We start from the raw sequence: 26,918 nt of genomic DNA, 5'->3' as shown, positions 1-26,918 counted from the left end.
AGCCTTTATTATTGCTTTCATCTTGTTTTCTCTACCTCTGCTTCAAAGAGCGAGTGCTCATATTTCTGCTGCCGCCATCCAGCTGTGCAGCATGAGAGGCGATTCAAACCACTTCCCTCTGCAACACCAGCTAATTATTTGAGAGACAAATGAGGGGAAAATTATACAGTGAAATTTGCTGATGAATATTGAACCACAGGAAGGAATTTTTTTGTCTTTCTGACCCGTCAGAATTACATTCTCCCCCACCGTTGCCTAATTGAGTCACTGATTGCATCTAGCCCTGTTCCCATTTGTGAAAGCCTGCTATCCTTTAACAGTATGTTGGCTGAAGTGGAGAAATATGCCTTAAAGGTCGACACAGTTCTCTAATATGTGTTGCAATGAATTAATCATCCAAAGGGTAATTGTTTCCTGGACCTTAAATTTGGCCATCTAAATTAACCTTAAATTGATTTAATGAGATGGATGTTATGCTACAGAGTGCTCAGCCCACGGCAATGAGAAGACACGGGATAGATTTTAATTTGATGAATAGGAACAAAATGAGAGCATAAAATATGCGGATACACCACGATAATTTGCTCACACGCATCCCAAGTGAGCTGGAGTTCTGGTGGAAGATAGTCAGGAATCATGAGGTCTTTGTGCTTACTATGGAATTAAACAATAATTAATATATTTCATGAATAACAGACACAGAAATATAAAAATCTACCTAAGAGCTGATGTATAGTGAAAGCGCTATAAATCAGTGCTTTAGAAAATAATGTCCTAATCTAATTGTAAAAAAGACAGAATGGGGGATGATGCTGCTCTGTTGGCCTCATCGGAACATTACCATGAGAAGACTGTGAGAAACCCGGGATCAGAATCTATGCTGGAGAACAGTTTGTGGCTCTGTCTGAGCTGAGGGAAGACTTCTTAACCGGTGAAGTTCAGTTATCTCAAGGTCTTACACGGGAGTGATGAAAAGATGGAGCGTGAGCTGAACCGGTGCGGCATCAGCGGTGATGTAAATGTACCAGAGAATCCAAGCGAAGACAGAGCTGAGCCAGAAGGCAAAGCTTCTTTTAATATGTGCTATATAAATAAATTTTGATTTGATTTTGATTTGATTTTGATCTACCAGTCGATTTACAGTTGAACCCTCACATATGAAGCTGCATCTTTGCCACTGGCTGTCCTCAGCCTTAAAGACAGACATCCAGAGGAGGCTTGAAGCTCCTGCTCTTTCACATCAGGAGGCGACAGCTGAGGTAGTTTGAACATCTGAATAGGATGTCTTTTTGGATCTCATCTCCATTTGCTGCCACCCCAAGCAGACTTTGTATGAGCAGAACAGTTTTAATGAGGTCATCTTTTATAAGGCTCATGATATTAATCCTGTTTTGTTGAACAATCCTGCTCCATGTTCAACCTGCGGTAAGACATACGTGAAAAGCCTGAGTAATGACGAGATTTTAAAGTAGATTTTAATGAATGCGGGTTTGGATGTACAGTCTGCTGATTTTAAATTAGCTGTACTGCAGGAAACGATAAGAAAAGCCAAAGGGCTGTTTTTCCTCATGCTTCCAGCAGGTTTTGTGTCTGAGCACAGACCTGAGTGAGTACAATCCCTGCCTAACGCTGCATTTGAATGGCAGAGACCTTATATGGACAAAGGGGAACCGGAACTGCAGGAGCCTCCTATTTTTTTGCTCACAACCATGCCCATATTTAGTATACGGAAGAAGGATAATGTCATTTTCATCGATACTGACATCACCGGCGAACCATGTTTGGGCTGCGGCTCGCGCGCCGAGCTCCTCTCTCCTCCTGCTTTGAAGCAGCTCCAGTCGCTGCGTTTCACTTAATCTATTTTTAGAAATGTGTGCAGAGTCGGCGTGTTCTCCCAGGGCTGCCTGAGCTCCCACATCAAAGCGGGGGCGTTCGCAGACACAGAGCGTAGTGAAAGCGGAGAGGATGAGTGGGATGACACTCCACTCTGCAGTCATGGAGTATCTCGTCTCTCCTCACAGGGAGTCATGCAGCAGAGCAGTTGTTCAAACTCTGACAGCATCGCGTAAATTAAGAACAAGTGAATGAAGCACAGCGGTGCATCATTTCCTCTTCCTGTGACAGTTTCTCATGTGTTGTTTAGCATGTATGACACCACACGGTCCATCTCTGTCCCCGTGTGGAGATGTGTGTCAGTTTATTTTAAGGCTGCAGGAGTGGATAATAATCATGTAATGCTTTCTTGCTTTTTAGTCAGTTTGATTATGGCCTGCTCTGGCATGTGAGAGTGTTTGCTTGTACAATAAGTCTATTTATGAGTATGTGTTTGTGTGTCGGCAGCTCAAGTCTACTATTAAACTGTTCCCATGTCTCCACAGCTGCTTCTTAAGTGACACACAAAGCTGCCAGAGTGTTTAGTTTAAAAACACCATGGTGAGCATCTCTGTGTTAGAACTTCTTTTGCAGTTTGACACATTCATAAACCTCTGCTGTTAATAACTGGTGCTGAAAATGGGTTGAAAAGCAGATTGAGGCTTTATTATGAAACATGCATTAGTCCTTATTACATTTTTTTTGTAACGCTATTCACGGGTAAAGGCTGGATTAGTTCAGCGACTCACGCTCAAATAGTAGAGGCGGTCTCCCACTGATCGCAGCTTCAGCTTCTCACTGAGACATCGAAGCTTCACTCAGCATATTGAACCCACGATCACTTCTGATGCATCCACCAGTGTGTGAACATCCATATACTCCATATATAATGCTGTATGTGAAGGATAAACGCCTTGTATGAATGAATGAACATGTTTTTTGGTGTAAAATGCTCAAAGTGGCCAGTAAGGAGAAGAAATCCACAACACTATTTTACCGCTGGTGTCACCAGAAATCCTTAAGTCAACCTTTTTTGCTGTATGCTTATATTTCAAGGCTTACATTTTGCTTTTTTACGAGTCATTGTTTGGTGATAGTGCCAGAAACAGAACAGCAAACCCATGTAGAAGTCCTCAGAGCTTGAAAAAAACCACAGCTGGACTTCTTCAGGTTTTTAAGCTGTTCCGCCTCTCATCTAAGAGGCTTCTTAAGCTCTGAAGAGGTAAAACATCTTTTCAGGATCTACAGGTTACCATGAAATGGATAACTGGGAATATACACAGACAGAAGTTTCAGTTAGGAACTAGTTCCTTCGCCACACTGAAGCCAGGCTGTCCACACGGTCCTACAGCAACTTATGGTACTGGTCGAAGGTTGCTGCCACTTGGGGTAAGGTGCAGGGTGCCTTTTAAATCAAACCACTAAATTTCACCAAATAAGTAACTTTCAATGCCTTAATCTAACCAAGTGGTTTTTATGGTTGACTTACCTGTGACTTAGCCCACCTCCACCCTTTCAGCCTCCTCAAGTGGACTCTGCAGACCAACTTAGGACAGGCAACCAGTATTGACCAGGTGCCACTGCTATAAAATGCCTTGTGCTTAATGATTAGGCACAAACGCCATCTGACAAAGTGGATTTCACCATTTACAATTACAGGACAAGAAAAACTATCACAGACTCAAACTGCAAACGTCAGCCTCAAAGATTCATTCACGATTTCATTAAAACATCAGATCTTCCACAAACAGGACACTTATTGTAACTTAAAGCTGTTCAATAATGTCTAATATGATCAACTTTCGCGCCATCTTTTATTTAAGAGGAACGGCAGTGATCCATTTAGCCTGGATAAGATCAGAGCTGCTAATGTGTGAGCTAATTCATCAACAGTCCAGTGCTTTTTCCATCCCACATTAAATTTTTCTCTTTGACCATCAAGGTCAATTTCTCAGCCCGACTTCACTCCCCTCCTCATTTCACCCTGTCACATGCAACTCTCCATCCTCTGCTCATGTGCTAATGCCATTAGCTGCTGTTCATCTTAATGCGCTGTGATTAATTACATTGTTTCAGAGAGTACAGTCGGAGGTGGCGGAGCCTTTCTGCCAGATTTCACTTTGAGAGTTGAAGCAGTCTGTAGTTCGGCCCTGTTACTTCAGCTCCACGGCGCCAACACATTTTCTCCTCAACAAAACCCAATTAAAGGAACAATTACAAGTTGGACGATTTTACAAATCTGCCTTCATTCCTCATTAATTATGAAGTTTGTGGTAAAGGCCTGGATGAGTGATTATCCCCAGCAAACTCACACACACAGTTTTGCTTATCTGGGATTCTGTGCTCGTGGCTCCGGTCACAGCTACAGACATGTGCCAGCTGAGGAAATTTAGTTCAGTCACACACACAAAACCAAACGCACAACCCTTGTTATCTGTTAATTAATAAGCTGGCAGGCTTGGGAGTTTTTCCACATTATGCAGCAACAATGGTGCTCAGTGTTTCCTCCGGCTTCTTCTGGAGCAAAACCGGCAAAACTGGCAAAAGGAGGCTGTTTACTTTATAACGTATCATTGAATTGGTCTAATGAGAAAAATTGGATAATTATCTCTCATCGCCTGCTCATGTATTTTTAATAATTCAGTATCTCCAGAAAACGTTCATATTTGTCTACTACTATTGCAGAAAAGAAAATCCCACTGAGACACTGTCATCTATGGATTAACTGGGAGAACTTTGATATAAATTGCACACTTCATACCGAGTGACTGCAGAATCATCCACAAACTACATTTTTCTTCTGTTTTCATCAGGTAATTCAGTGAAGCCGTGAGGCTTAACACCAGTAATGGAATATGCTAAAGAATCCACAAAAGCAATAACCGCCGTCAGAAGGGCTCCCCCTCCGCTCTGCACAGACCACAGCCGCTCTGAGCGCTGCTGATATGCAGAGACGGCATCAATCCATTTTGCTCAGCCTAGTCTGTCATTTCACTGGAGGCGGAGGGAAGTTCTGCTGAGTTGTTAAAGGGCTGCTGAGTCATGGTTAGGCTGCTAGAAAAAGAAACTGAAAAAGAAACACAAACATGCAGACAAAAAGACTACAGAAGCACAGTCGTGGAGGACAGAGAGCATGAAAGGCAAACAGAAGAGCAACCAAGCTGATGGAAATGGGGATGCAGAGATGGATGATGGGATGTCCTGTTAAGGAGTTTGCACACAAAGTCAAAAATTTGCAATTTTTAAAAAGAATCATCTCTAATGTATGAAAAGCGTTCATGTGTAGTGCATATTTGCATATATACACAATAAGTGACTCCTACAAACAGTTGCAAAACACTGTGACGGACATTTTGGGAGAAATATTTACTCATGATGAAAATAGTCTTGGTGTGCAAAGGCCTTTCCTCCTACTTTTAAGTGGCTTTAATGATTTATATTTAAAGTTAGTCACCGGCTTGGATGTTTAAACATTCAACCCTAAAACAGTGTGATATGAAAATGATTCAAACTACATAAAAAAATCATGGAGGCGAAACCGAATAGATAAAGAAAAGAGCTTTTCATATTGGAGCTCTACCCGGTATTTGCTCAAAGAGAGAAAGGGAGGAAAAGCGAAAAGATGTAGCTCCAGAAGAAATGCGAGGAAGCCCCCAAAAAAGGTCCTCACATGAATAATGGATGCAGCTTTTATATCCTCCTCAGTCACCTCAGATATGTCTGTTTCACACTCCTCTAACCATCTCTCCATCCTTTCTTCCTCCTCTCCTCTGCTGATTCAGGACACGCCTGCTATCTTACATCCCATCAAGGTGAAGGAAAGAAGAAGCCTCCACAATCCCGGACTAACAAAGACTCTGCACACGCCCCGGCATGTGACCTGGTCTACAATTATAACAGTGCTGTCCTGCTTCATACAACAGCTATCAGCTAGTTCTCATCAACACCAGTTATCACTATAGCTGCGTCTATACCAAACAGAACCAGAGCTGATCCAACCGAAACCAGACGACACGCTGCGTGAGAGCAAAGGGAGCTGGGAAATTTTTATCCTGACAACTTGCTGGAAGCGCCATTCAAAACAGGAAGATTTTTCATTAGCACTGTAAATATATTGAGGGCTTATTATGAATAGAAAGCAAATCCACCTCGCCATGTGCGCTCTTGTGAATACCAAATGCCAAACAAATTTGTAAATTTATTACTCGCTCACAGCGGTGCAATAAAAAAGTGACTGGAAAGCCTTTATCTTTCCGGAATGTGAGGAAACAAGGGATTAACCAAATGGGCAAGCTGTGACAATCATGCAGAATTAATTCTTCTCGAACCAGAATGTGTTTCACTGTATGAATTGGAGGTGATAATGTATCAAATAAGCTCTGAAGTGCAGGAAAAGACAGGCTAACGCTCATCTTTAAGATTTACACAACGTTCTGAAGCACTTAAGTGCTAGAAAAACATCTGTGAGTGTGTGTTTGGGTGTGTGTGTCCAATTTCAGGTTGGTCATCAGCTGCTTCTGCCCTACAGCACGATCCCATCCACCATCTGCTTGTGTAACCCCCCTGTACCCCATCAAGGGTGCTACTGCCACTACAAGGACTCACCAACATCCTTAGAGCCTTGACTTTCGCTGGCCATCTCGCCCATCCGCACCAGAGCGTCGAAGTAGCCCTTTGCAGCATATGTGACACCTGGAAACATGGAAGCATTGGGCATCAGATCAAGGGTGCGGAGTTGAAATGATGTCTTCTTCAGCTCTGCAACCATCCCCTACAACCCTCCCCTCCCCCAGAGAGGTAAGGTTGGGAGATCGACAGGCGGAAATGGAGACCAGGCGGGAAAAGAAAAAGCTCTATGGAGGCAACTACAGGAAACAGAAATCTCAAGACTGCCAGGTTAAAAAGCAAAGCACAACCTTTCACCACAAACTACTTTGGAAAAATCTATTTTAAAGGATTAGTTTATCCAAATTACAGGAAAATTAAAAAAACAAACATGTTATTTGTTCATCTTCCCTGTTCTAATCAGTTTTAAAGGATTTCTTTTTTGGTCAGATTCTGTGTCAACAGAGAAAATGTAATATGTTTTTTGTTTTCTTGCAAAGTGAATACCATCCAGGTAACAGGTTTCCTATATTCAGCAGAATCACTCAGTAAATTTCCAAATTTGAAATGTGGGCATTTTGAAACCAACAGACTCTCTTCTTCTTAATTGACTTTTTTATTTCCTATTTACCTCGTTTATTATTACTTTCCTCTTTTATAATTTACCAGGAGAAACATTTTTAATGCTTAAAAAAAGTAATTTTGTTGTAAGTTGCACAAAGGTTCTTTTTCAGGTCATAAAGGGAAAAAAAGGTTTCTCTATTCTGGGCTATATATTGACAATGAGTTTGTTTCTTAGTTTCCTCCCATCATACAGTAATCTTATGTCTAAAATGTGAAAACAATGCAGTTTTCAAGTAGACATCACATTGAAGTAAACCGACAACCCGACAAATCCTGCATTTCACTGATCTAAATTTTAGGTTTATACGTTTTTAATCATCATCATCTGATACATTCTCTGATTGGAGTAGGCAGCACTCAGAAAATAGAGGAAATAGAGTCATGTGACGGAGCACACACAGAGCGTGACGGAGAGAGCAGGAACTGAGGGGAGGGGAAAGAGCTCGGGTTTTTGGTATGGAGAGATCACAGAATCATTTTATGTCTGCTACTTTTGTTTATTTGATCTTTTTTCTGGATACAGTTCCAAAATTAAATCATCCATCAGTTACCCTGACCTGTCATCAGTTATAGATCTGCATCACATTAAGTCGAAATATCAACTCCCATTTAAACTGGTCTAGTTTATCAGAGTCTGGTGATATTTAGTCTCTGGCTGCACAACATTGTAGTGATGAAGACTTTGAAGATCTGTCCCTTGGTTATTCACTCAGCCAGGGTCACATGAGTTAGTCTAGGCTCAGTGAGAAAAGCCTCTCGGCTCCAGGAACCATCGTGAGAAGGATCTTATTCCATTCTTTGAAACTGATGATGACTTTGTCTGTTGTGTTGATGTTGAAACTTTTATTTTATTTTATCGTTTATTTGTGGGTTGTGAGTGTGATACAGATGAGTGGAGGAGGAAAACTCAGCCTGAAATCAGTCGTACTGCATAAAGGCACTTTGCATCCATCCCAAAAGGTAATTCTGTATATTTAAAAAATAATAATTATGAAACTATAACAGCCTCTTTGGAGAAGTGGAAATACAATGAGAAGAAAAGAAACATGAAAAATATAAAATGTGAATATTTGTATTGTTTTTTTGTTTTGTTTTTTTATTCAGTGCCATGTAATACGAATAACGTGAGGGCATTTTAAACATTGTTTACCCTTATGGATCCAAAACCTGTTTGAATCTGCTCAATAATGCTGTAACGAACTACAAATGGAATAAAGAAAGCTAATGGCACTTGTAACTTATATGCAGCTGCTTGAGATTAATCTTAAAACCGATTTCCTCATTGTCTTGATAAAGGTATGAGGCACCAAACTTCAGGGCGATTATCAGTGTGTGAAGTTATGATTTTATGTGACGTGTCGCCCTCGCTTGTCCAAGACAAATTTCTCCCAAGGGAGACAATAAGGACTAATCTAATCTAATCTCATCTAATTTAATCTAGACCAGCAGAGTAATGTTTCTTCTCTAGTTTAATAAACTAGCTGATTGAGTTAAATTTCTTTTGGTGGTTTAAAACTCCAAGTTTGTCCTTCATATACAGGTTATAAATGTTTTAGTCTAATCAAATTAGTTATGAACCTGGACCCTCAGATTTTGGACTAAATTAAACACAGATGCTGTAGAGGTTCTGAAATATAAGCAAAAACACCAAGTAGGTGAACAATATGTTTGCTTTTTTGAATATGTGCCACTTGGTGCACTTGAAATTTACATTATGACGGACAATAAAAATGATTTGCATGGCATAAGCAGAAAAAATAAGTATTCTCGTAATTTGGATGAACTAAAGCTTTAAAATCCTAATGGCACCTCACATCTTTACAGCCCCATACATAATAATATGCTGACAAACCCTTTCACAGCAGTGATGTGTAAGCACTCTACAATTCAAATACTGTCGACCATTATTCTCTGCGGTGTATCGCCACAGAAGCCGGGGACACGAGCCGAGACACGGCGGTGACTCAGGGCTTAGAAATGAGGGCAAGACAGCCTCAGGCAGCGGTGACGGTGAATTAAAGCAGGTCAGGGGTCAGCTACACGGGGAGTGAAAGTCATGATGACAGAGGACACATGCCCAGTCAGGATATACATATGGATGAGCGCTGAGTTTATTACAGGGCCGTCATGTTGATGAGTGTGTTTTGAACTGCCAGAGAAGGTTCATGCAGAATCCCACAGAGAGAGCAGGAAAATGACAAGTATTCATATCCCCGCATGGAAAACAATGAAAATCTATTCACAGAAGTCCGCGGAGACACTGAGCTATGCAAGTTATTGTTCTGTAAATTAAGACAGCGTCTGGCTTCTCAGTCTGCACAAGCACTTAACAATTTCATTTCTCCAGTAAGGCGATTTTGTGAGGACTCTTTTATGAAAACCAGGAATAAAAAGCCACAAAAGTCTTTACACAGCAGTGCAACCCTCCTCCGTAAGCTATGACAGTGACAGGCCAAGACCCTTTTCCGGCTTCTCTGAAGCCTGGCTTGAGTTAAGCTTAGGTAGGATATGAGTGGATGCGAAAGCAAGGGGATGGAGGTAAGGCTAAGATGGCTGGGTGAGCAAGGCTAATTTAATCGATGTGCAGAGAAATCTCAGCCGGGAGGAGAGCAGGTCCAGGTGAAGCCGGATTAGCTCCAGGGAATGCTTTGCTTGTCTGTCAGCTGGAAAGTGACAGAGAGGCACAGAAGCAGGAGAAAAAATAAAGAAGAAGAGAAGAAGAAGAAGAAGAAGAAGAAGGCAGAGGACGAGGAAAAGGAGGACCTGCCTGTAAAGAGGATTAGAACAGTGATATAAAGCCAATACAGAGCAGAGCAGATGAAACATAAACAAGGTTTAAATCAGCTGAGGTTGGTGACACGTGACTCATGTTAATGTCATCAATTTCAAAATCAAGCTTTCCACAACCTCAATCAAGCCTCCTCTCACATTCCTCCACAGAAAGCAGACAAATCTGATTCAGCTCAAAACCCGAACGTCTCGTTTATAAATGGGCTAAATTTGGAAAAAGACAGCTCCTGATTACAGCTTCAAATATTCTCCTGTTTTATGGTAACTGAACCAAACAAGCAGATTAAAGATAAACTAAAGTTACTAGTTTTTAATTAACTGCTTTTGAAGAAAAGGTTGGCCATTACTAAATCACAGAGCCATCAGTAGACACATCTTTGTACTCTTGTAAGCTTAAAGGTTCCACTGAGACCAACGATTTTTCAGTGATGTCACCAAACAAGACAGAAATCTCAGTCTCAGCTGAACAGCCCAGTTTTGACATCTTCCTTTTATTTGATTTCACATGTGTTCTCCTCTTTCTCCACAAGCACAGCATGTTCCAGCCGCACAGCTCCCACGTTTCTGCTGCAGCCCTGCACCACGCTGCAATTAAGATTTTAATAAAGAGAGAGTTTGGCTGAGCGCTACATCCCAAACCACACTGTGCTCATCGAGCCCAGAAAGCAGGCTCCTTCCTGCATCATTCTGGTCCTCTCAGTCCGCTGAGATGTCAAGCTGCCGCCCCACTTCTAGTACGAGGAGGGGCTGCACTGGCATTTTTCCTATGACAATAGATGCTTGCTGGGTGCCCAGCCCCACTCTAAACTCTGCCTCTGTGCCGCTGCTTGGCATTGATGAAGTGTAATCCCCACTCAGAGAGTCGCAGGGCTATTTTTAGCCTTATCTATCAGACTAGAGTGAGGCCTTCTTTATTGTTCTTGCAGGCTGCCGAGTCTTCCCTGCATTTCCTCTCCGAGCACACAAAGGAGAGCCCGGTTCGAAACCGCACGCAGCATACCAAGCAAGTCTGCACCATCACTGAATATATGATACGACCCCGATAACCTCCTCTTCCTCCTCCTCATCCTCCTCCCTCCACAGAGTGACATCTAAGAGCAGAGCTGGAAGGTTTTCTTATCAATAAATGAGCTCAACATGGTTGGAGGCGTGTGTTATCTAAATACATATACTGTACAAGGCATCAGTACAAGCATTATCGGCCTGACCCAGAGGCATGAAATCACGTTATCCATGCTGACTGCGTAGCTTTAGTTAATCAGAGTTTGTGAAGTTAAAGAATAAGCCACTGGACATTCTCCAGGATTCCAATAACTGCTGAGAATTTTGGAATTTCTGTTTTTGTGAACATTTGTCTCGCAGTCTTTTCCTTCTACCTTCTCCTTTTTTCAAAACATTTTTTTATCCTGTCTTGTCCTGAATACCGGCTCTGCTCGTTCTCATTTCTTGGGCCTCATGGGGTAGGGGTACCGTTATTCTCACGACTCTCCCTGTTCCACTTTGCATTGGCTAATGCTCCACTTAGCTCCCTCTGGATATTTCCTGTGTTTTGTCTTTGACCTTGACTGAGTGTATACCTCAGTTTCCCACACCTCCCTACTCTTTGCCCCCCACGCACACACAATCACACCAATTCAAACCTCAAAAAGCAATGACAAAGGATAAAAAGGTAGAGACAGACGTTAATGAGAATGATGAGAGGAACTGCTGGTGGACAGAAAGGAGGAAGACATCACAGCGGAACAATCACAGGACATCACAGCACAATACCGAACGTGTGAATAAGATCTAGGCACAAACTAGTGTGTGTAGTTTAAAAGCTTCTGATGGGGATTGTAAGCTTGGCATCAACAATGCTCTTAACGTGAATATCTGAGCCATCGTCACCCTAAAGCTAACCAGTCTCCAGGTAAATCAAGACGATACAGAAGCGGCGCCAAGTGTCGGGTGAGCTGGCCCTCTGCCTGGACGACTGGAGGAACGAGAGAACGACGAAGACAGACGGTAAACAAGAAATGGTTGGTGTACTCACTGGTGAGCGCCTTCTCATAGCTTTTTGCCATGGCTATGAAGTTCCGTAAGCACGGGTTAAACTGCTCCATGATGGACTGGAAAAGGAGAGAGAAAAAAGAGAAGGTATGCTTGGTTAGAAGCAGGAAAGATACGATACAAACACCGACATGAGCTACAGTGACAGAGCTCTGCTCTTTACTGGGGCATGAGCACACACACACACACACACACACACACACACACACACACACACACACACACACACACACACACACACACACACACACACACACACACACACATAGACAGAGTAAACTAAGCCAACCACGAGGAAAAGGAGAGCAGAGGATTCATTTCAAGACTCCGAGCCTGACGATGAGGATGGTTGGATGAAATAGAGGGAAAGAGTCACTGAGGGAGGGCTTATATTTGTATGTTTGTGTGGTGCTTTGTCCCCTCAGCTCCCCTGCTGTATGAATTAAAAATAAAATCTGGTTTTGGCCGCTGAATCCTTCAGCTCAGCAGCAGACCTGGACCCAGTGCCATTTCCCTCTGTCTCCCTAACACTTGAACTCTGGCACACTGCTCCTGCTAATTGCTTTTGTGGCCAAAAATAACACAAAATTTGCCTTTTCACCGGCGGTCATCGAGTCTCAGAGGTCAGTACCAGAAATTCAGACAAATGAAATCAAGACGATCATCGTTGGACCCAAAAAGCCCCACTCATACATAGCGGAAGTGAACTTAAACAAGCTTATACCATCTACAGCTTGCAGGACATCAATAATACTTTTTCAAATAAAATATTTATTAAAACTACAAAGAAAGTTTGCTAAAATAAAATAAATACAAACAAATGATTCCTTATGGTGTCTTATACACCCAGCAACATTTTTTTCCACTTAAATATTTACTCACTAACTTTCAGTTTAACCTGTTAAAATCTACGGTGTCAACTCTCCTAGGGTTCGGGTTGGGTTTTATTTAGCCACATACCAAATAGGAAAACTTTCACAAGCTAGAAGATGTTAACTCCTAAATGAAGTCTCACACATAAACAATGTTTCCAAGCAAACAAATGAAAACAGTAGTGGCCGTTAACCTAACCCAAACCCTAGAGGGTCAGTGTTGGATATTAAGAGGTTAATGTCCAGTACTTTAGCTGCTCTTTGTGTTCCGCGTTAATCATCCTGATCACATACGGAACGGCGGGTTTACCAAAGCTTCTTTAGCTGGAAGAAGGTGCCTGCTGCTGGAAATGAGATTGATGAGAGTGGTGATAGTGAACCAGAACAGTAAAATTGCTTAACGCTTCGCAGCTCTGAGGCGCTGCGGGGCAAGGTGATAACTCTCACATTACAAATCGCTTTTTCCATCATTAATACAAAATACAGAGAACACTAACACCGAAACTAAGCACCCCAATCTTTGCTTATATGTTCTTGTACAGCACAGCACTTCATTTTTTATTCAGTGAAGCATTAAACAGAATAGGCAATTCCGAAAAGTCAGATTCTGTAGATATCTGCTAAACGGAGTGGGGGAGATTAAGTCAAACATCAAGAACAGCAAAGTGGGTGAAGACAGATCGCGTGTTTAGATGAATTTGCTGATTATTGCCTGTGAAACATTCAGCAACATAACACGCTGCTCTGGGAGATTGGCAGCAGAGAGAAAACGTCACAGCTGGAGCTGCAATAATAGAGAAGACTGGCAAAATACTGCAACAAGCTGGTAATACGATGAGTAAAAATGAGCAACGCTGTGACTTAAAGCACAGGGAAAAACTGCCAATATCAAGTTCAGACTACTCCCCAACAGATATACACATAAAACAGTGCACGAATCCAAATCTCCTTCCTTCATGACAGATGGCCAAGCATTGGTCAGCAGCGCACAAGCAGTGAAGTGCATCCACAACGAGAACAAACAAACAGAGGCCCGAGGCCTTGTTAGGAAGTGAAGAAAAAGTCAAGAACAAATGCGTAATGAGTTTTACTGTCTGTCTCTGCAGTGACTCAGCCTCCCCCTCAATCCAAGCTGCCCTTTCACTCTCGCTGCATCTCCGGCCAAACCCAGCAATTTAAAAAGCAGAAATCTTCTCTCTGCAACTTTCTTTTCAAACTTGCCAGAGAGGCAGCACGGATGGAAGCAGAGGGAAGGTAAAGGGAGTGAGGGATGAGCAGCATCTAACAAACAGCCTTAATCTAAGCCATCATGACTATGATCCAAATCCTAGAAAGTGCAAAAAGGCGCTTAAATCAGTTATGGCACACTGACTAATGAGGTGAATAGAACATCACTCATGTCTTAACAATCAAAGCCTGTTGGAAGTTAAGTAAACAGTTTCTAAAGTCAGCGTGTTCAATGGAAATGGTGATAGAGAATGTATGTATTGTATGTATGTATTGGAATTTCAGGAGCAGGACCACGCCTCCCAACACGCTCCTTCCGGTTCTCATCTATATAGGTTCCCCCAGCTCTGCAAGCTGTTCATTCTCGTTTACGTGCCCCTCCCTCCCTCCTTGTTCTCAATCCTTTAACTTTTTCATTTCTATTCAGTACACGGGGATCTGCCAGGCCCGGGAGCCGTCGCCAGTCCCCTTCGAGGCCTTCCCCAAACCGCAGCTCAATTCATGTCAAAGCATCACTTTTACCTAGTAAAACGCTGTCAAACCTAAAATGAGGACGTGGGCCCAGCTAGTGAAATACAAAAGGCCCACGCTAATTTTGGTATTTTCAGATAGTAGAAACATTTTTGTAGTTCTCTAGTCGTTCAAGGACGCGTCCCAGACTTTCCATGTGAGCACTGCAGGAACTACAAACTGCAAAAACTTCCTGGAGTATACATAGGTCCCCTTAGACCATTAAAGTGGGCTCTTATTTCCATGTAAGTACCCCAAAACTAGTAAGACACAAGGCCAAAGTTTGCAGGGTTTCTAGTGTGCTTGAAGTATCTGAAAAGGTCCTCTGCAAACATCAATTTGCCAGATACCACAGGGCACCTTGGTCTTGTAGAGTGCAAGGACCAACAGATTCTGAGAACAGCGTATTTAATCAGTGAATTTAGAAGCATATCACTGTTTGATATTGGCTTACGACTTCAGTTGAGGCAGTAAGGATGCTTGTGTTCTTTTCAAAGTGCCTGAAGGAAGAAGCACAAAGGGACAGAGCAGACAGAATAATGAGTATTCTGCAAAGAAAGAGTAGGGTACGTTTAAATTTGATGGATGCCTTTTTTTCCAAGTCAGCCTGCTACACGGGACGCCTGCTCATGCCCACCGGCTGACGCAGAATAGTCACCTTGGTTCACAAACCTCTCCATGATTTCAAAGAAATGGAAGCGGGAAGTAGGACAGGACGACACAGGGGTGCAAGGAAAATAGGCTGACTGCCCGGTGAGTGAGATGAGCTTCAAGGTGCACAAATGAGATGAGGTTGGTTTAGTTTGGCACCAAGGAAGAGTTAGAGGAGTGGGACATGCAGGGAAATGGACTGAAACTAAATGCATAAAAGTATTTTCGGCTTTGCAAGGTTCTGGGTCCAAAACTGGTTTTGCATGTGATCAGAAGCACCCTGCTGTGGATACTGACATTGCTGCATTGCTACAATATGATGTCATAAATGCTTTGTGTGTGTGCACACACACATAAAGAAAAAAGGCCATTGGTGGTGTTTCTTTGTGGCTTTCCTGGCAAAAACAAACCTAATTATATCCAGATCCCCTCTCTCCCATCTCTGGGTGCATTTTCTGTTATGCAAGGCGTCGGCTGCTGAACAAACCCAGTACGGAGGAACACTCCTAGCAGCAGTAATCATCACCATGGCTGTACCACCAGTTGGCAGGAAGAAAGGAACGATCAACAAAAGAATATAAATAGATGATGGAAAGCGGCCTGGATCTCATGTCTAAATAAACAGAGCGAGGAACGGGGAACGACTGTGTGAAGAAGTGTGTGTCTGTGTATGCGTTTGCGTGAGTGTCACTGTGTGAGCTGCGTTATGTAATCACTGTCAGACAGGTCCAGCTTCATGTGTTGCATTCCTGATTCTTGATGTGATGCTTCCTATTAAAATACCTTAACTATTTCATATGCGCTACTTACTGACACATTCAGCTGCACACTAGAAACAGTCATTGTGACCACTGTGTTCACTGTAAGCACGGAGAAATTATAAAACAGAAACATTGCAAAGGAAAAGCTCTTTGCTTTGATGGGTCAAATTATTTTATATATTTTCTCTCCTCAGTTTCTCTCTCGTCTGAAGCGAGCAGTTTAAGAGCTAAAAAACTGTCCGAAACCAAGCAGTTTTTATATATGTGGCACTAAACTCTAACTCAGGTCTGATTCTCAGCAGTGTGATATCAGTCAAGTCTGAATTCATGCAAGATTTCTGTCACCCACCTGACCTAAGTGCCTTTCTGCCAGAGTGAGCGCCTGAGTGATTTCGACAGATGTAGTGTAGTTACAAGTGGCCCTTCACATGCTGAAATTCAGCATCCTGATCCAACCACCTCGGCTTCAACTGCACACCCACCAAAAACCTCTATACACAACAGAATACACTCAAATAGATATGCCAGAAATCCTGACTTTAAGTAATCTGATTACACCTAAATGTTTTATGTAATGTTGTTACTTAACCACAGTGTAGAAAATTAACTCCATGGAATCTGGTCACATTAAATTTACTTGATTTAATGGTTTAATTATATGAAGTAAGTAAGTAAAATTTTATTTTGCCTTTCTAGATAAAAAGATCTCACAGTGCTTCACAAAAAAAACAAAAACAGACAGAAGGTAACAAAATGCAATTCGAAAAAGATGTTTTTAGTTGTTTTTTTAAAAGAGAATAGAATAGAATAGAATTCAACTTTATTGTCATTGCACATGCACAGGTACAGGGCAACGAAATGCAGTTTGCATCCATCCAGAAGTGCTTTAGTGATATAGATATATTACAATAAATATAGATATGTAAATATATTACAGAAATGGGTCTATTATGGTATGTTATAATGTACACGGTATGAAGTATGTTGTGAATATTCTATAACTATAAGTATGTACAGGCTGTAGTGAGTACAAGCTATGTACAGGCTATGAACAGGATATAAATATGAAAAACTATACAGAATATGAAATAAATAACTTTACAGAATCTGAGATATACAGCTATACAGAACTATGCAAGTTGTAAACAGTTGTAGGGTTAAAAATTATCGTATGTACAGAATGATTATTACAGAGCTATACAGTAGTGCAGAGACTACTGAGTCCACAGATCTTAAGCTCAGTTGGAGAGAGTTCCAATAACTAAACCTTCAGTTTTATATATTTTAGTTGCATTTTACTCCAAGAATCTTTTTTTGTGCGTATTGCATTGGGTGCATTTTTCATTTTAATGAAAGTTGCTGACTGCAGTCTTGAAGTCAAACATCTGTGCAGAGGAACAGCAGCATACTTCACTGAATACCAATTCACCACCAATTTTAAGTTCTTGACATTTTCCAAGTTCAGTTGGGTCCATGCTGGAGTTCTACAACTTTGCCCTTCACACACACAAACAAACCGGGTAACAACTGTGAATAATGTAAAGACTCTCAGCCGGCACCAAACAGTCAATCATTATCAATGCAATAAACATGCCATAATTCACGGGTTCTCCCCTGGTCACGACATGCTCATGCGGTTTAGGGGATAATCTAATAGGATCATTAATTTGCCCGGTCCTTGCTTAATCCACACTCAATCAGTCGAGATTGTTCCTTCAGCAACAGGGGCTGAGGCTGATTAGCATTCCACTGAATGAAAGACCATATTTAACTGACTGCATGGGAAATGAGAAGGATTACAGAGCAAACGTTGCTTTGTCTCACTTTGCCCGTTTGCTCCAGTCACGTGTTCTAATTGACTCACTAATCACTCTTACCAATTAAGCATCAAACCTCCACAACAATACAGGGATTGTCTTATCACGTTGCAGCTTTGGGGGAACACGAGTGAATGTTATCTGGAGGGAAATTATAAGCATATCTTCAAGAAAAAGTTGAAAAATTGTCATCAAGACGCAAGTGATGACAAAGATACTCTGATTTCTGCTCTTTTTAGATCACGAGTTTTTAATCAATCATTAATGGACTTTGAGTGTCACTGAGGCCGCAGTTTTTTTAATGTGACAAGCGCAGACTAAATGCCAAAGAGGAGATAATCTACCGTGAAGCACATCGCTGATCCCAGAGTGAAGATAGAAACGATAAGCAAATAATTAGCTGACTAAAGAGCAAAATGGAATTAACCTTTGGGAGGGCAAAGTCTGGCCAAGAGATAGTAACTGTAGCAACATGAGGCATATTTAAGAAAGAAACAAATGTTCATATAATTATTTAGTATAAAGAAGGGAAAAATTAAAATTTGCCGAGTGCACAGCAACCATCTACGAGAAATAACATGCATTAATAGATCAAATGAATTATCAATCCAATAGACAGACAGAGTACTGGAAGCATGTGAGCATCCTCATGCAGTCTCACACAGACTACGCACATGACTTTAGAGCAGTACGATCCATCTCCCTGACATGTTATCGGTCTGTTCGGTGAAATATTTATCTTCCTCCACATCTCACCAGCACTTGGCCAGACAGATGTTCATCCTGGAAGCATCCAAGCGTGGCAGAATGACTGTTTGTGTGCGTGCGCAAAAGCACAACTCTGGAACAACCTTCTGTTTGCAGCACTTTAATGGTCCTGTGTGTGTGTGTGTGTGTGTGTGTGTGTGTGTGTGTGTGTGTGTGTGTGTGTGTGTGTGTGTGTGTGTGTGTGTGTTCACAGAGCACTGTGCTGGCAGGAAGGACTGGCTGTTTGCAATTTCTGCAAGGGAAATGAGGATTTGGGCCTGTGAGTGTTTTTGTTAAGGTTTTTTTTTCCGTGTGTGTGTGTGTGTGTGTGTGTGTATTGTTTGCAGTTTGTGAACACCTGACAATTAATCCATTTATCTCATCCTCTGAGGTTTGACAGAGAGCCGCACCAGGCATTCATAACTAAACAAAGTGTGGGTCTATCTGCTAACTAAGGATCGCATTTTCTGTCCTGACAGCTTTATGATTAAGCTCCGGTTGTGGTTAGGACAGTAAAAATAATTGGCAACCACCGGAAAAACATGTTGGCTTAAAGAAACCAAGATCAAATGTTGGTATGAGTTGGGATGAAAACTGCAAAACAGCCAATGTGGTTATTGGAGACTCGGTTTAGTTTTTCTCCACCACAAAAATGAGCTCACGAGAGGCCAAGCATATTTACCTGACATTACCTCAAGAGCTGAAGAGCAAACGTAATTTAAAATAAAAGGAAAACAGTACAGAATCAGGAGTCTTCCACTTTGAGCTTGCTGAAATGATCAGCTGTTTCAGGTGATAAACGATGAGTCTGAAACCAAAGTCAGCTGATTTCACTGCATCTTTGGCTCCAGCTTCCCTGCCAACCTGAACTGGAGGAGCAGCTAAGAAGATTTCTCAAATCCTGCATTATCATTTTATTTTGTTTTTGTGCAGTTGGAAACAAAACGTGTGTAGTAAACACCACCTTGGCCACAGGTACACTGAGATTTTTGGCGTACCTTGTTTTCAATTTAACATCTTGTTTGAAAGGTGTGATTTGCAGCTTCATCCTGTTAAGAGACACTGGCCCTGTTAATTAAAAGGAAAGAAAATATAACAAATGTTGAACTGATAATGAAAAGAGCTGCCTTTGCAAGCTGGAAAGGTTCTTCAAAGTTCTCCTTCGCAGTTTTAAACAAGAATCTATCCAAAAATCCCACAACCTAAATCCACTGATATTTTACTTACTGCTGCCATGGCCATAACAGATTGCTAGTATGATGAGAAGGAGATTGAATAGGTAGCAGCTAGCCCTCAAAGCCAAGGTTAATAGATCCATCAGAGCAACATCGCAGGGCACGGACACCACGTCCCATGACAGATGAGTGATTTGGAATAGAGGCAGAGGTTATACAAGCTATTAATAACAGAACAAGGGGCAGCGTGAAGGAAAACTGGTGTTACACTGCAGCGTTCGTGACAAGTTAAAGTGTACTCAAACACACTGAAGAATTATATACACAAACACTTAGAGCCCACACATGCATAAACCTTTGTGAGTCCTTATCCCAAGTTAATTTTGGTGGTAACAACCCAAAGCTCTGTCCGTGGTAAATGCTTTAAAATCAATTTAATTTGTTAAGATTTTGTTTCTTTTGATCACTCAAGGAAGGAAGGCAACAAAGCAGGAAAGAAACAAGAGAAGAACAGAACAAGGTCAAAATAAATAAAGGAGAAAAGAATCTACGAAGAGAAGCAGAGAAACAGAAACCTAAAAAAGAACATCTAGGTAGTGAACCTACTTCAAAAGACCTACTATCTGATACATGCCTCCCACCCAGGTATGGATGGGGGAAACACTTGAGAGAACAAAGGAAAGAAAACAAGCAGCGTTAAGAACATTGTGACCTAGCTGCCTTCATCAGCGATGGTGTAGAGAAGCCAGTCTATATGTGTGTGTGTGAGCATATATGTGTGTGTTAGCATGTGTCATTTGGTGGCAGGAGATGAGAACGTGGGGTGAGTCAGAGCCTACATAAACAGCAGCAGGTTCATATCATGTCGTGGCGTAAATTACTGTAAAGCCAAGACAGCCATGTGGCACCATTAGAACCTGCTGCGGCGTTGGCTGCCAAACAGATTAACCAGCGAGAGGAGATCTGGCAACCCCAACGAGGACGGAGAGGCAGGGACGCACCAGGTGGAGACCGAAACAGACAGTCTACAAAAAAAATGCAAAAATAAATGAGTGAAAGCCACCAGCCTCAAGTTATTTACTGTTAGTATTTAATGAAAATAGATGTTCTTTCTTCTGGTTGGCTGATCAGGAACTCCCAAAACTTCATCGTTCTTTAAAAAAAATAAAAATGTTTGCAAGATTGGCCAGCAGACTGGACTGGCACCTCCTTCCTTTGAAGAAGAAAGAAAAAGAGGTCCATATCTGATGCGCAGCTTGTGAGTTATTGGGGGGGGACTTTCCTCGATGTATTTGTAATATTTTAAAACACCATTATGTTTTTTTTATTGCTTATTTTAATGACCTTGACTTTTTCCACCCATTCTACCTTACAAAGAAAATAGCACTAACATCATATTTTGACCACAACTAAAGCAGAGATGGAACAGTACGCAGGTTGGTTTAATAAAAATATATAAATATTTACTATAAATACAGGACATTTACCATAAAAATATTATCTTAAAGAAAACTTTTGTTTCTCTGTCACGTGACAAAAGTTTCAACTGTGTTTCTGAATGAGAAAGCTCCTGGATAACAACCACAAAAACACCAAACTGTCAACAGTTGATAAGGAAAGTTTCCACTTTGTTCTCCCGTCTGGGTGGGATACAAAATGTAACCAGATTAAACACACACAGGAAAGGTCATCTGCTCTATGTGGTTGCCACGGAAATGGGGAGGGCTCATGCGGCGCTGGTGTGTATTTGACTACAGTCACATGTCAAGGTGACCTCCTGTCATCAAGTTTTACTGTGCGTGTGTGCGCATGAGCGTGACTTATCTTCATATACTGCTGTTTCTCGTGGCATCAGCTGGTGTAGAAACATTCCCAGACATGGTACAGACGGGGGTTTGTTGTCACCACATGACATTTTTAGCATAGGTACCATGGTCATTGTGTTTGTTCACATATTAGGTCTCCGTTTGTGTGCTGGTAATGACTCAGACATTTCTTTGGTAGAAGCTGCTTTCTACCAATCTGGCTGTTCTGTTTTTTGTGTGCTTTCTCACAAAGTCCCACCGATAACGACAGAGAGGTCTTTATTCTCACGGAGGAAACGTTCCAATCGGCAGGAATCGGATTAAAATGGATGCTGGCATCACCTCAGGTGCTTTAGTGTCTCTTGTGAACATTTGAACAAATCGCCAAGCGCTCTTTAATGAGGAGACAACAATTTCAAGGCCACTTGCTCCTAATGTGAAAGTTCAAACTGAAGTAGTAAAAATGATGAGAACTTGGGTCCAATTCAGCTGCGTGTTTCACCTGGACGCTTATTACCTGTACCAAGGATGTTCAGCTTGTCTGTTTCCCTGTTTGTCTGAAGGATTACTCAGACAGGTATAAATGGATTTGCATGATAATATTACCAGAAGCCGGGCTTTGCCCAACACAGCAGGGACTGTTTTAGTGTCAAAATCAGATCTGCATTTGTCTAGGAATTTTTACTATGAAGACACGAGAATTGATCGGACAATTCACATTACATCTTCACAAACACATCAATTTAAATAAGAAAAACAGCCCTCATCTCTTTCTGGATCCAGTGACTCAGTTCATGCATGGTGTGGAGGGAATGCTCAGCCTTGGCGGAGGTTATTGAATGCTGCTCGTACAGATGCCTTCAGGCAGCCCTTAAGCAGATTGTGGAGACAGAGAAACCAACAAATATCACCCCCAAAGGGTAAAACTAACAAAGAACAGTACGGTTAGAGAATACACCTTACTGCATTCACTGTATTTTGTCATTTTCAAGGGTTGGATGGAGAAGTGCGGCCATGGTTTCAGTCTTGTTTGTTTGTTTGTCCGTGTGTAAGCCCACAAGACATTCAGAAGGAAAAATTAGTAATACATTTTAATTAAATCTGGTGGAGTGTTGGAACACAGGCCAAAACACAAGTGATGAGTTTTTAGTTTCAGATCCAGGAACCACTGAAGTATTTTTTTCAAATTATGAATTAGATCATATTCTTATATTTCTGTTTTTCCCGCCTCCAGATACAAAGATGGATTCTGGTATGTTATTAATCGTTTAGTTAGCAGTAATTAGCAGGTGTCTGTTCAGCTGTATATGTACGTTGCATCCAAGTTTTCTGACCTTAGCGGATAAGTTAGCTCTCCAACCTCTCATCCAGCGGTTCTCCCAGCAGTCTGGCCGGCCGAGCACAAAGGAAATTTTACCACCTTCTTAAACAAAATCTAGGAATCTGTTAAATTTCCTTTCCACTGATATGTAGAAAAAGGCTACCTGTGATTTTGAGCTCTCTCGTGAGTATAGCTTACATTAGTGGTATGGCTTCACACTGAGAAGCCTTCTCACTGAAGACCGTGCTGCTGATCATCCATCACATATCAACAAACACATATACAGAGGGGTTTTTAGAGCTCCCAGTCACCAAAGCTTTAAAGCATGTGACGCACCGCACAAAAGAAGCAGTGCATAACATTGCTGCTAATGTGAAGAAAGCAATTAGCAGTCCCGTACTGCATTATATACAGTATGTGGGAGTGATGAGCTGAGATATATGCACCGTTATGTACCGTTAGTGCTTTGCTGCTGTCCCTTATTATTTGTTTCCAGAAAATGGATGTTATTTGCCTCTGCTCAGCCAGTGTGACAATCACGGCGCTAAAGACGCCCTGCTTCAACGCCCTCAGGAGACGGGAATACAGCGCCGATATGCCGTGTGTGTGCACGCATGTGCACGTGCATGTGTGTGAAGTCAGCCAATTTCCCTTTCAGATGAGCTCTTATCTGTGTGCAGGCAAGCAGCAGGAGAGTCAGCGCCCCCTATTCCACAGATGCAGCTTTGGAAGGAGTGAGGGAGGGGTGAACTTCCGGCAGCCATATATGGAAGTGCTGGAATCTCCCCCCTTCCGTGACAGGGCAACCCATTTTTTTATTCACCTCACGTTCAGCTCATACCACAGGAAAGCTGACGGGGTGGTAGGAGAGGCGAGAACGAGGACGTGAGGGAGGAAGGGGGGGTAATGGAAAGAGAGGGAGTCTCCACGGCTGCCGTGTTGAAGGAAGAAGATCATCATTGTCATCGCCTCACAGTGACGCATCTGATTCAGCCGGTGCACCAGTTGTTCTCAGATTTACACGTGAACGAATGCATGTTCACGCGATCACATATGTTCCCACAAAGTATTCATGAACACCGTAAACGAGGTCAGGTTTTAAATCTGAAAATGACGGGAGAAGATTCATCTTGGCACCGCTTCCTCCGCAAGGGTACAACATATGAAAGCGTATCAGCACATGTGTGATGCCAAGATGTGCCGTTTATCTCAAAGGAGGCTCTGTGTGTGTGTTAGTAACGAAAGGATCAGATAATGACACATTTCTGCTTTTTAAACCCCTCTAAGCACATCTTCATCCCCTCTCTTCTTCTCTCAACCTCAAATTTCACTTTAAAAGCCACTCCAGAGCAACATCTCCAATTGAACAAGCACACATACATACATACAGCAATCTTCCATAAACACCTGCTTTTTCTTCACCCCTCAGGCCTTTCCCCTTTAATTACAGTCTAATTAGTGTAAGAAAAGAAAAGAGCAGAACAGGGGATCCACACCCTTGTCTCCTCACACTCTTTCTATTGAGATCCAATCCCTGCAACTTTCCTTTCATCCTCTGCCAAGCCCCTGCTCCCTGGCAGCCTCCATCTCTCCTTATCTATCTCCCTCCAGCTCAAGTTAGATAACTTACCGATGTGCTAAAGGCTGCTGACATGCTGCAAACACACAGCAGACGCCGGCAGTTATGTTGTATGACAGCTATGGAAGCTGTGTCGTAACAGAGCAGTTGGTGAAATCTAAATAATACAGAGTGCAACTCCATGCACTGTGCACCTGCACTGAGCTGACGCCTTCTGGATGTTGATTTAGGGTCCAGTTTGTGTAGTCTATGTAAAGAAATGTAAAACAGCACAAAGGATGCTCACAGCTCACTGATATTTCTAAGAATTTTAAGTCCACACATTTAAGAGGTAAAATGGCTGAAACACAAAAAGCATCTCGTTTTTCTGGGTACATTTTGTTCTTTGTGGGTGTTCTTCTTACTCCCACAGATGACTAGCCAAACATGCACAATATTAACAAAGTAAAATGCTTAGCTACAGCTGCTAGCCATCTTAAACATCATCTGCCCTGTGAGGAAAAGAGGAAGGTCTTCTTTCGACACTCAGCACTGAGCCGGGGTTAAACAGGCAGAGCTGAAAATTGAAGAAAAAACTGAGTTTGCAGCTGTAAAATTATTACCGTTATTAACAAACACTCACTACCTTCTTGAGCTCAACCGGTCACTTTATTAGGTACACGTTGCTGGATATCCGTTTACCTCCAGAAGACCTTTAACTCTCCATAGCACAGATTAAACAAGGTGCTGGAAACATCCTCACAGATTTTTAACCTTACTGATGTGACTGCATCACACAGCTGCTGCAGATTTATGAGCTGCACACGTGATGCCAATCTTCCATTCTACCACATCCCAAAGGTGCTCTATTGGATTGAGATCTGCTGACTGTGGAGGTCATTTGAACTCACCGTCATGTTCAAGAAAGCAGTTTGAGATGATCTGAGCTTTGATGTGTTATCCTGCTGGAAGCAGCCAACAGAAGCCCCACCCCTGGATCTTCTATTGTCCAATTTTGGTGAGCCCCTGCGAACTGTAGCCTCAGTTTCCTGTTCTTAACTGACAGAAGTGACACCTACTGTGTTCTTCTGCTGCTGTAGCCCGCTGGCCTCCAACAACAATGTTCTATACATTCAGAGATGATCATCTGCATATTTTGGTTGTCATGAGTGCTTATTTGAGTTACTGTTGCCTTTTTATCAGCTCAAAGCAGTCTGTTCATTATCCAAAACTACTGCTCACTTTTTGAGAGTGTTTTCTGTAAATTACAGCAGTTTCTGAAAATACTCCAAATGTATTCAAATTCACTTAAATTCAGTTTCTTTCTCATGCTCAGTTTAAACTTCACCAAGTTTCCTTGACCATGTCTACATGTGTGAATGCATTGAGTTGCTGGCATGTGATTGGCTGATTAGATATTTGTGTTAACAAGCAGTAGAACACGTGTGTTCTTGTGTGAAATCATCTTGTATGGGATTTCTTGCAAAAACGAAGAAAGTAGATGTACATAAATAACAATAAACAGCAACAAATGCATTAAGCATCATAAGTGAAGCATTAGGGTACATTACTGTTGGTTTCATGCTCGAAGTGTTTTTTAAACCACTAAAGCTAAGAAATACTGTCCTGAAGTACTGTAAGCTGCAGTTGCACCAAACTGCTGATGCAAATTTAATAAAAGCAATGACTATTTGACAGAAACTGAAATTGTACCATCATATTAATACCTGCGAGATCTGTGTAAATAGAGAAACTGTGGAAATTTAGGATCGGCAAATTCTTGGCATCTGGCACTCTTGTGAGCTGCATGCTAACTGTAAGCATGCTTTTTAAGCAATCCTCTTTAGCTCTGCATTTTTATTTTTTTGGCTTTTTGCACACAATTTTTCAAAAAGTTTTGCAGCCCTACAACTAGGTTGTTTGTCCAGTGCTCATATGCACATAAGCATCAGACACTTTAGCTGCTCCACTTTCATGAAGATGTACTATACATTAAATCAGTCAATGCACAACAAATAAAAGCGCCACAGAGTGTTAGCCGTGACTCTGAAAACATAAATTAAATTAACTTTTATATCAAACATGTGCATAACTGCATCCCCTTCTACCTGCACCGCTCCCCTCTTACATAACACCATCACACACCCCACAACGCTGTCAGAGACCGTCACTGTGACGCTCACAAACACGACTGCTGCCCAACGATCAGTGACAAGACACACAAAGCTAGAACAAACCCTGAAGCTTGAGGAGGCACAGTTTTCTGCAGGGACTGAAGCACAAAGCCTGCGATATAACGCTGAACAGAGACAAAAGAGCTGAAAGCACTGTGACTAATCAGAGAAGAAAATCACTGGTTTGAAACAATTACACTGGAGTAATCTGGCCTAAGCAAAGCATCTGGATTCAATAGGTTTTTATGCACATGAGCAAAGAGGCCGGAGGCTTGTTTTCACCTCAGACAACCTTTCAAATGTGAACAAAAGGAAAAATGACCAGACTGGTTTAATCTACCCGATCAGTACAGAGGTGGG

The 26,918-nt window shown here is 41.9% G+C and overlaps 1 protein-coding gene across 8 annotated transcripts in view; it reads right to left on the bottom strand.

Moving 5' to 3' along the window:
* baiap2b (BAR/IMD domain containing adaptor protein 2b) overlaps nt 1–26,918 on the bottom strand; it is a 78,565-nt gene that overhangs the window by 39,274 nt on the left and 12,373 nt on the right. For 7 of the 8 annotated variants that reach the window (XM_026177868.2, XM_026177876.2, XM_080304978.1 and 4 more), the window contains exons 3-4: nt 11,924–11,999; nt 6,478–6,564 (exon numbers count right to left, since the gene is read on the bottom strand). In XM_026177868.2, the coding sequence (XP_026033653.1) occupies nt 6,478–6,564; nt 11,924–11,999 (163 nt within the window). The remainder of the gene's footprint in view (nt 1–6,477; nt 6,565–11,923; nt 12,000–26,918) is intronic. The other variant, XM_026177871.2, reaches the window with a different exon arrangement.

This window comes from Astatotilapia calliptera, chromosome 8, assembly GCF_964374335.1.
Source record: "Astatotilapia calliptera chromosome 8, fAstCal68.1, whole genome shotgun sequence".
NCBI lineage: Eukaryota > Metazoa > Chordata > Actinopteri > Cichliformes > Cichlidae > Astatotilapia > Astatotilapia calliptera.
This window is presented reverse-complemented; position numbering and strand designations above follow the sequence as displayed.